The sequence below is a fragment of the Poecile atricapillus genome, chromosome 25 (assembly GCF_030490865.1).
Source record: "Poecile atricapillus isolate bPoeAtr1 chromosome 25, bPoeAtr1.hap1, whole genome shotgun sequence".
NCBI lineage: Eukaryota > Metazoa > Chordata > Aves > Passeriformes > Paridae > Poecile > Poecile atricapillus.
The window spans coordinates 457,657-468,931 of record NC_081273.1 but is presented as its reverse complement, the minus strand read 5'-3'; the positions used below and the strand labels follow the sequence as shown (position 1 = coordinate 468,931).

The following is an 11,275-nucleotide window of genomic DNA, read 5'->3' as shown; positions in this document are numbered from 1 at the left end:
GGCCACTGGTTTAGCATCCTGCCTTCTCCTCTCCACTAAGGTCATCAGGATCTGGAAATACCACAAAAGACTCCAGGCATGGTTATACATCAATACCTGTACAGTCTTTCTCACCATCAGGGAAAGGTCTTGTGAGTTCCGCAGGACATGGTGGGAGGAGGGGGAATTAGAGCGAGCTCATGAATAAAGAGAGGAAACAATCTGGAAGTTAAAGTGTTTATTGATGTGTTTAAACTTTGTACATTCCCCACAGACCACACTAAGGAGTTTGCAGGTAAATCTGTGCATAGTGGGAAGAAACACGGAAAGGGGAAGAAAAAATAAAGTCACAGGAAAAATAGAAAAAATACACCACAGGTTACCAGAACCCCCAGATTTAAAAAAGCCGTGAGCATTAACACCAACTATACAAGCATTACAAAGACATGATGATGGTGAGTGGAACAATGCCCCTTCAGGTCTTCTTAGGGCCTATGCATCCCATTTCCCTTAAAGCAGGCAGCATTCCTTTCCCAACATGTCACTCTCTTCCCTCTCCAGCTGAGAGAGCTCTGTGTTTGTCAGCTCCCAAGGTCCCAGTTATTGCAGTTATTTGTCATTTTTGGCCCAGCATCACCCAGGGAGATGCAAAGGCTCAAAAACCTGCAGCTCTTAACTACTTACCATGTTGGCGAGGCAGGAGAGCTGGGGAAATTAGAAAGTAGTAGCAAGAGAGGGCTGTTAATGCCAGGTGAGTACTGAAGGAAACTGGATGAGAACAGAGGATTTCAATTCAATACCAGAACTTCCAACTCTAGAGCAGAACTGAATCTGGAAGGGCAATGTGCAGACCTCAGTATGCACAAACCATGTTCTAACAGTCCACTAGAATTACTATAAACAGAGATACTAGAAGCCTTTTAACTCCTTGCCTCCAGGGAGTCTTGATTCCTAGAGCCTGAGCTGCTAAGCAGCAGGGTGCACACCACCAGCATATGAAGATGTTTTTTTTTTTCTTTTTTCTTTTTTTCTTGTTATAAGGAATTTTGTTAAGTTACCATTCCCAATTGCTTCCTTGCTTATGCTGTAATAGCTCCTATACTTAAATTAATCTCTTTGCAACTCCCAGTGAAAGTCACTTAAAAAAAAAAAGGAAAAAAGAATAATGCTTTATATATAAAAGCCAAAATGACTGAAGAGCCACAACTGTCTCCTTTTTCAAGGTAGGCTGGTACAAATGACCCTCAATATACAGGTGGTCTATCAGAAATAAAAATCAGCATTTCCCATTTTTATATATATAGAACTTGTATCAGACAACAGTACAACAGAACTGGTATTTTCCAGATTATTTAAAAAAAAAAAAAAGAAAACTACATCTCAGTCAAATATCTGCAATAGATCCATTTTTCCCATTTAAGGAGATTTATATATCATATTGTTATATTATCATTTCTTCACCCATTTAAAAGAATGGAAATTGTAACTCTACAGTAGTAATTATAGTCTTAATGATCCAGGAGTTCTGAATGTAAGATGAAGTCCTCTTGAAGCAACTGTTGGTCAGTAGTTGATCCAAAACACTGGACCACTTTGGCCCTTCACCCCGCATCTTTTCCCACCGGGGCTATTCTACCTTCATCTCTTTTATATCTGCATCTGCTCCAGGTATTTGTAAGTGGGATTCTCGTAGCCATGGTTTTGCATCTTGCTCAGATGCCGCTCCTCAGGGGTGAGCATCGGGTCAACCTTTGGAAAAAACACATGATACTGGTCAAGGATTGATTCCACAGAACAAAAGGCAACAGACAAACACTGAGTGAATACCATGGTGAGCAGCAGACAGGGGAAAAAGGTAAACTGCAAAAGGTAATTTGTTTAATAGAGTTGCTTGTCCAGGACCTGATGCCTCCTGCTCACCCAATCCCCTGTGGGGATGTTCTCACAAATCTGTCATTGCTCAGCCAACACAGCAAATCAGGGACACACTTCTCCATTAAAGAGGTTGCGATGATCTCTTGCATGGGTGGGGCAAAGGGAAAAGCAGTTTTCTCTGGGCTCCATTAAGTTGTCATAGAAATGTGCAAGGAAGAAGGAGCTGCTCTTCAGCATTTGGCCAATCACAACATCTCAGTCGTCAATTAGCCAGGAGGACAAATTGCTATGGATTGACTGACTGACTGCCCTGCTAAAGACATCGCCTGAAAAGCTCATTTACTGCTAAATCCTACCCTTAACCAGCCAGGGAAGCCTAATTGAATCCTAGTGATAAGCAAATGCAACTCTGGAGTGGCAGGTGCCAGCACAGCACACTGGGGACTGGCACCTGCACACCAAGGAACAAGTGATGATGGTGTCAGCAGGGACAGAGTTAATTCCTACCCAGCCAGAAGCAGAACTCTCCATGGCCTGGAAGCTGCTGCCATCCCCTACCCACACACACATGTGATTCAACACTGACTATTTTCATCCTCAGTTATGGAGCTGTTTCTCACCTCCACAATTCCATGGCTGATGGTCCCATACTGCCTCTTCCTCAGCATCACCAAGCTGATGACTATAACAGTAGCTATGGCAACAGCAATCACCAACAGCCCAATAAGGGCACTGCTGCTGAAGCCGAAGTCATCACGGAGAGAGCTGTCATTATCCTGAAGGGAAGAAAACAGAGCAGGCTGAGGAAGAGCAATGAGGGAAATGCACTGTTCAACACAAACCTAAAGCATGCCCACTAGTAAGGTCTTTGACCATCTGCGGTATCAAGGTAGGTCTGATTATACACTAGACAGTGTATATATATCATCCCTAAGTATTCCACCCCTAAATACTTCACCTCTAAATATTCCATCAAAAGGATAATGAATGCAAAATTCTTTCCCCACTTAGTAGCTCTGGACAGACACTGGCCCATGTCACTTCCCTATCCCACAAAATATCCCTATTCCCCTACTTTTGCAGTAGGAGTCAGATTAATATCTAACATGTGTTCACTGCTTACACCTTCATGGAGAAGGGCTGTACTGTGTTTCACTCTGCATAAGCCCCCAGAGCAGCATCCAGGCAGAAACCCCTGAATTCAGTAAAAATGGGAATCAAAATCCAGTTTTAGGAATTTGTCAGTCCCTGGATTCAGCAGCCAAAAACGTACCGGCTCATCCACCAGCCCTCCAACACGCTCGGCGTTGAAAATCATCTCCTTCACATCAAGGGTTTCATCAATCACCTAAAAATGGCCACAGAAGTGTTTTATGGAAGGATCCACACAAAACAAGGAGGAGAAGGAAGAGGAAGACAGACAGGAGACCTTTAATGAACACTAGCAAAAGCTCAGGACAACCTACCATCTCCCCTCTGCTCTCAACAACATGGAATGCTCCCCAACTCTTATACAGCCACCAGAGACAGTATTACAGCTAGTTACCTCCAGACTGCTTCAAACAAAAGCCCCAAAGGAAAAAACAAAACAAAACAACAACAAAAAACCAACAAAACAATAAAAAAATAGGTGCTAACTTTGGACCAAGCATTTCTGTTATGCAAGATCCAACCTTGGCCTTAAAACAGCATTGAAAGGAAACTCAAGAGCTGACTTCTTAATTTTTTTAAACCCAAGTAACTGATGTGAAGTGGCTGTCAATAGAACCTAGAGAATTCTTAATCCTGTGGATAGAGACAACTCTTGCTCACCTTCAGAGGAAGGTGAGGCCTTCCCTGCCATGAAAAGTAAGTGGGAACACAGAAGGAACACACCAGCATTCGGTGTGCTCAGACACTGAGTTACCTAGTGAAAATAAAGGGACATCAAGAGGTCTCTGCTTGGGAAAAGCATTCCTAAATCAGAGTTCTCAGATTCAGACTGCTAAAGATTTGAAGCTTTCTCCTTCCCTTCCCCTCCTACCCTTCTATTGCTAATCAGTATTAAGAGCCTGCAACAGTCACCAAACTGACTCCCCTACACTATATGGATAATGAACACACTGACATTTTGTGAGCTGGAATGAGACATAGAAACAAGCCACTGCTATTAATTAGTGTCCACCACAGGTTTAGCTTCACAAAATAAAGGTGGAGAGCTCACCACATTTTCATCCACCTTGTTCTTGCTGTTAATCACTTTTTCTTCAGCACCAATCAGCCCGTCCAGCTCAGTCATGCCAGAACCTGCACCAAAAGAACAAGGAGAGCCCATCAGCCCTTAGGAACATTTTGGAAGAGTCACCTACTCTGTGTAGAGCTGCCATGCATCGTGCATTTAACTGCACAGACCACTGAGTTAATACTGGTCCTCATGCTGTTGTGTTGTGTCAGATGACAGCTCACAAGCTACAGTGACAAGTGATTAGGAGGGCTATTAATGAGGGGAAATGAGGTGGCAATGAGAGAAGCAGACAGGACTCATCACCAAAATCAGGCTGAGGTGTCAATCCAGACAAACTGCACTGTTAAGTGCTTCTGTTAGGTGGCCCCAGACAAGGCATAACACACACTGAGTGCAGTAACAGCTGCAGGTGTCACCCTGGGTCACCAACACCCTTACAAGACCCTGGACAGGAGTGGACACACATCCATCTGCCAAAAGCCAGCACACATGGAATGCTTGCGGCATCGCCTACTCTGCTGGAGTCAGGCACAGCAGCAAGCACCTCGGGAATGACAATTCCAAGGTCACCAGGTATGGCTCCATAATGAGCTGCTGCCCCATACCTGGAGCAAGCCCAGAAACAATAAATCCTGGGGCAAGGGAGGAGCAGAGAACTATACCAGCCTTTGTACCAGAATACTACTACCCCATTTCCAGGCTGGAACTAGCACTGGCTCAAGAGAAGAATATCAATTAACAGAAGGTCCTGGCATAAACTGTTTGAATCCAAAGCATTTATAAATAGATCAGATCAGTAAAAGAGTCTGATGCAAACTGCCCTGACCTGACATAACACGGCATGTTAAAAGAACACCAGTGTTCCACAGGCGGCACGGACAATGTAATGACCTGTGACACACTAGTGCAAAAGCAGGACAGTGAAGCCTCAAACCTTCAGTGGGATCTTTCCAATGTTGTGGGGGAAAATCCACTGCAGCACTTCAGGCTTTGCTGGTGACTGCAAACCCCCTGCTCTGCAAAAACTGCTAAACATGCAAGGTGCCCAAGACATTATGTCAACAGCTGCTGGAATTGGCAGCATGTTCTTTGATGAGATGCAAGGAAAGGCTACTTGGCTTCAAGGCAAGTTTTTACAGTGACAAGTTTGTATTGCCTGAAAATGCCAAAGAAATAATGTTTCACTACGAAGCATCTCAAGTTGTAGTGCATCACATTTTTCTTCAGAGGCAGTAATCAGATTCCAAGCGCAGCCAAGACTGCCAGTCTGACTTCTCACAACTCTTGAAGCACGTCATGTTATTATGGAAGTCAATCATTGGGATTTTCAGGAGAGACCAACCACAAATAGTTTGTACAGAACTACTCTATCAGCTTTTGGCCTATGGTTGCTTTATTCCAGTCTCAGGAGCCAAGCCAGTTCAGTCTCCAGAGCTGAGAGTTCAGCTGCTGCACAGAGCTCTGCTATTTGTCTCAGTGTGCTGTACCAAGTAACAGACCCAGTTCTAGGTAGCTCAAAGGCACAGTTTAAATTATGTACCTCACAGGGGAAAAAAAACCAAAACCACACACCTGCACAAAATCCCTGCCCTCCCCCCCCTCCCTCAAAGCCCCTGAGCAATCCAATGAAAAGGGAAGGGAAAGAAGGAACAAGTGGAAGACAATCATTGTGCCCAAGAGACTCTTATATTTACCCAGACAGGGAGAACTAGCACAAATTTATCATCCTCGAGTAAACAAAGCAGTCATCCAAAGATTTAATAAATAAAAAATCAAACGTCTGTCCCAATTCTTGCCAGAGCAGTCAGCACACTGTACACTGTTCCACAAGAAGGATGAAGGTGACTTACATTTGCAAAGAAACACAGATAATGAAAATAGTTTCAAGCTATTTGACCTTCACTGTGTTACAAAACTACATGTGCTCACATGAAATGGTGATTAGCAAAATCTTCTGCTCTCCTTTGAGACCTACATAATATATTTGGAACCAAAGGCAGATTAAAACACTGAGTTTACTCCACACACAGCTCATGCAGCACTACTCTGCAAGAGCCTCCATTTTCTACTTATTTTTCCCTTATTCCGTATCACTAATAGAGACATTGTTTAATGCTAATATTTCTATGCTGCTCTTAAAGCCACTTTTTAGCCAGGCACTGAGCTACTGCAGAATTAATTCTGAGTTAAGGGAGAAGTGGAAAACCACACACACTTTGCTGGTATGGAGAGATGCTACATGTGGGAAGGTGATGCTGAGGAAAGCACAAACATGGAGGAGGAACCTCCTGATTTATCTGTCCCATACTAGCTGCACTAAGGACATAAGGACATTTAGATAGGAAACAGCCTGTGTCCTGAAGAACACTCATTCCTTGTTTAGTGGTGTTGCAGGGCATCAAGGACAGGTTCTACAGGAGGCAGAAGAACCTCTGGACTATTCCCCACCAGCACAGCAGGGTTTAATTTGAGAAGTGTCACACATGGAGAGATGCAAAGCACCAAGGCCACCTTTCCCAAGGGCTAAGAGCCACTCCAGGCACTCTGAGACCCTTGTGAGCCCATCAGGGAGGAACACACTCACAATCAGATGCTCAGATTAGCTGGCTTCTTTAACACTAGGCCTAAACAAGCAAAACTGAACATGACTGATCTAAGTGAAAGAAGGGAAATGAAAATCAAGGTGAGTATGGAACTAAAATGAAGCTATCAAACACACTGAGGAGGTAGGAGAAGGACTGTAAGCACTGTGAGGGAGCAGCTTAGAACCAACCTTTTTTCATTGGATGGTACAAATCCGGCTGAGGATCTAGCAGGAGGGAAAACAAAAAACAAAAATAGCAGAGAAAGGAGATTAAGAGAGAAAGGAAAAAAGGCTTGTGCATGATTTGTGACTCAGACCCTGGGAAAAGCTTTTAGTCTACAGCTTTAAGCTCAGGACTGTTCAAACGTTTTTAAAATAAATACACACACACACACCAGCTGTCAACACCCAATGACAAAAAAATAGATATACATTTTAAAAAAAAAAGGGAATTCCTTCACCCCTTCAGCAGATCACAGCACAAAGATTTGACATTACACAAGAATGCTTTTGTTAAAGACTGAAAATTAATTCCAGAGTCAAGACACACTGTAAAAACTATAAACACTCTGTAAACACACTGTAAACACTCGCTGCAAAATGGAAAGAGAGGACAATTTTGCAAAGAGAAGAATCAGAAAATCATTAGAGCAGCTCAGCAGACATTACTCGCAGCACTGCTTCTCCAGTGAGTGAGGGGTCCTGTCAGGGTGACTGCTTTACCTCACCCAAAGGGATGGAGCTTTCTCTGTTCCAGCTGAGCCTACTGTCTAAGGAAAACCACCAATGAAACCCAATGTTCAATTCCACATACCTTCAGTTTCAGGCAAGGCTGGGAAGGTTTTCACCTGGAACGGATGGAAAGGTTTGCCATCCAGGGGAATTTCTTCACTCTCCTCAGAGCTCACTCTGACATCCACCTGGGACTCAGAAATAGAGGACGTGAACTGATCCATGTCTGCATGCTGTTCCTGAAGCAGCTCATCTGAAAGGAGTAAGAGGAATTATTACACAAACTGCATGAAACCTGGCAGCGACAGAGAGGGACAGATGGTTTGAACCAGGCTGAGGCAGGACTGCAGGGGAACAGTGCTCTCAAGGCTGCAAGGCTATTTTATCTTGCATATCTCATCTGGAATTCTCAGTAAAGGCGTTGGTTAGAAATACATTTAAATAAGGGCCAAGAGTTTTGATGTGGCAAGTGGTTTTGGCAAGATGAGATTAACCTAAAAAGGGAGAAAGCATCTGGGGCTTTCTTACGGATCTCTTTCATCTCCCTTAGCAAGACAGTTTTGCCATTCTGAACATTGTTGATTTATTTTTATTTTTTTTTAAATGGACAGTGAAAATTCTTGAGAACAAGCTATTCTGACTGGCTGTTTTCCTAAGTCCAGACAGTATCTTCCCTGAGCCTGAGCCCAAGCCCAAGTGCTTGTTGTCAAGGGTACCCCCTCAAAGAAGAGAGCAATCTTTTAGGAGCTCATTGGATACAAAAACTTGGGAGTTTTTTCACAGCAGCATAGGGGCAGACATACTAACCAATCTCATCCTGGATTTCTTCAGCCACATATGGCACCTTGTAGAGCAGAGACAAGCTTTGATTCATCCGTTCCTCAATCACATGAAGATGCGTCATTACCTGCAGATGTAAAAGAGTGTGTTGGAGTAAGCAAAAACTGTCAGCCACTTCATGGTACCAGTTCTTTCCCTGCTCACTAAAATATCTATTACTAGTGGATTTGCCATGGCAGGCAATAGAGGACACAGATCCACCCAGTCCAATTCTCTGACTGATGCTCTCTTGCTTCACTGGAACTGGCCGTCTGTAGACGGTGCTCTCAAGAGTTTAGGAAATGCTGGGAGTAAGGGAGGATTCAGCTGACTCTCACTGTAACCAGCTCTCCACTGGAAACACTAAATTGCCACCAAAGCTGGTATTTCCCATATGCCAAACATAGTCATAATTCATCTCCTGTAACAGCTTTATTAAATGGATTCTCATTCCTGACTGCTAGGAAAGACACAGGCAAAAGGAGCAGACAGGATATTTTATCAGCTCTGGTTTCAGAACAAAGGTGCCTTTCAAACCAACTGTGGCATTACATTTGTCCTACACACCCACTCACTGGCACCAGTGTTCTCCCTTCCTTTGAGAAATACATTCAAGGTCTGGGCAAGCTCAGATCACTCCTCCAAAGCACATTAAATTCAGCGGTGAAGTCAGGCCTGACCTGAAGAGGGTGCTCCATAAACAGGGATCAAGGAGAGCAAGGAAAACATTTATATAGATGGCCAAACATTGCAAAAAGCTAAAGAGTCAGATAGACCTGTTTCACAGTCTGATGTGTGCCTGACCTGTAACAGCAAGGATGAAAACCATTTAATTTTGCATGTGGCACTTGTCAATCAAAGAAATCGACTGAGGAGCTTAAAGAGCATGTGAAAAGTAAAGGGAATGGAAATTGAACTGTACCACCCACATTCCTTGCATGTCAATTTGTTGACACTGAAGCCTTCAGAGTGAATTAAGGATTGTTGAGGATTTAGCTTAAGAACACAGTCCACACACTCCCTTCTGAACTGTGGCAGCAGCAGAACAAAGCACTGGTCTGGGCTGTGCCTGACACACCTCTGAAAACGTGACCGTGAATTCCACATGGAGAGCCAAGCATCATCATAACCAGCACAGCTGCCACCACTCTGGGGATGTGCAGCTTAACAAGAACTCCACAGGCAGTGGGAGATGAGGAGACACAAGGTGAACATTCACTGCCAACACCCAGAAACAACGTGGAACCCATGGAATCTGCCACCTCCCAGTGTGAGGTCTGCTTCTAGAAAATCACTGTGACACCACTCTGTCCTTCACCAAAGGTGACAGCAACAAGCTCCAGAACGTGTCCTACCCTTAACCCAGGATATTTCCACCTTGTGGTTATACAGTTTTTTATGCATTTTTTCCTCAGTGCCTCTTTCTTCCTCTTGGCAGCACTGGATGTGCTCCACTGCGCTGTCTCCCTACACCTCTCCATTCTTTCTTCTTGCTTATCTTTTGTGCACTGCAGAATTCAAAAATACTCCAAAGCAGCATACCAGCCACAAACTTGGACTAGGAAAACATTCCTGAAGCTGCAACTAGACAGTGAGTTCTCTCTGAACCTGAGAAAGGGCACAGCCTTCCAAACAGATTTTTCAGTGTTAACAGGCCATTCTTGATTTGAATTTTTAATCAGTTGGGCCTTTCAGCACATCTTTCACCATTTTACAACAAGCAAAAACAAGTATCAACATAATTCCAAAAACTTGTGGAGTATCTGCAAGTACTCTTATGAGTACAATAGCCAGGTTGGAAGTAACATATTCACATACACTACCCAGCAGAAGGAAAAGAATTTTCTGGATGTTCAGAAGTAAAATACAGTGTAATGGTGCTAGTGGGTCTAGTTCTGGCCAAATGCCAGTACACCCATTATAATTATTTACTCATTTTCTGCTGTGAGATAAGGATTAGGAGGAGAGCAAAGCAGGCTCAAAACTTTAAAGGGTATAAAGAGAACTTTATTAAACGGAATTAAAAGAAAAATTGTTAGAAATCAGAATAAACCTTCAGAACACTTCTTCTCCCCCCAACTTTTCTTTCTTTTTCCAACTGATAATATATATATATATGTATAGAGACAAATTTGGTATTTTCACTCAGTTTACCACTCTTAAAATAATCTTTCTCCAGTCCACTTAGGGAGAAGAGTCTCTCCTGCCATACCATGAAGATGTTTCCACAAGAAACTCTTCTCTTGTGGTTATAATTTTCACTAATAGCAGTTGCCTGGAAATCTGCCATTGTGAAATCCCTCCCATGGTTTGGTAGTTTCCCCACAACTACCACCATGGGTCATTTCAGATTACTGGGGTGCAATTTTAAGCATGAGTGGTTCTAGTATAGAAACAGAAGTTCTTGTCTTTTATCTCTGGGAACAGAGGTTTTCTTCTTCCATTCCTGGGCCATGGTTTTTCATCTCTCTCATCTCTGTTCAAGCTTCTTATTGGATCACAGCTACTTCCACATCTGCTTGCTTCAATATGGGTGCCTCAGCTCATAGCTGTGGTTAGAACGTTATATTCCCCCACAGTGCATTCTGTGAGTTACAGGGAAAAAAAAAAAAAATCTGATGCATCAATTATATCTTTCCCTTAGCCTTACAAGAGAATTTCAGCCCAAGACAAAGGCATCTCCTCGTTCTCCTCCCATCTGGGATTTGACTCCTTCTTCACTGACCTTAGTGTCTCCGAGTTGTTTTCTTTACATGTCTCCAGCCTTTCCTTTTCTCTCACTCAAGAGAGGATTGATGTCTGCAAGTTTAATCAGTACACTGAGTTAATATATTGCCCAGGCCTGTGGATGGGCATGTGATCTCTGCCAGGTGGCAGCCGCTCTGGCTGCATGGCTGTTTCCTGACCCTGCTGCAGTCAATTCCAGCTGTGGAGCTGCTTTCTGCATGGGGCTGCAGGGCCACCTCTGTTCTCAGCAGCTTGATTTTCTGCAGTGCCAGCAGAATGTCTCGGTGGCTTGTGGCTGGAGCAGGGCCCAGCTGGCCTCCACCTGAAGCCCAGCA

The 11,275-nt window shown here is 43.6% G+C and overlaps 1 protein-coding gene across 7 annotated transcripts in view; it reads right to left on the bottom strand.

Annotated features, from left to right (window-relative positions):
• Positions 1–202: 202 nt before the first annotated feature.
• Positions 203–11,275, bottom strand: part of APLP2 (amyloid beta precursor like protein 2) — a 48,223-nt gene continuing 37,150 nt past the window's right edge. For 2 of the 7 annotated variants that reach the window (XM_058856859.1, XM_058856865.1), the window contains 7 exons: positions 8,202–8,301; positions 7,477–7,647; positions 6,852–6,887; positions 4,058–4,140; positions 3,128–3,202; positions 2,475–2,630; positions 203–1,728 (listed from right to left, as the gene is read on the bottom strand). In XM_058856859.1, the coding sequence (XP_058712842.1) occupies positions 1,627–1,728; positions 2,475–2,630; positions 3,128–3,202; positions 4,058–4,140; positions 6,852–6,887; positions 7,477–7,647; positions 8,202–8,301 (723 nt within the window). In that variant the 3' untranslated portion in view covers positions 203–1,626. The remainder of the gene's footprint in view (positions 1,729–2,474; positions 2,631–3,127; positions 3,203–4,057; positions 4,141–6,851; positions 6,888–7,476; positions 7,648–8,201; positions 8,302–11,275) is intronic. The other 5 variants (XM_058856860.1, XM_058856861.1, XM_058856862.1 and 2 more) reach the window with 5 other exon arrangements.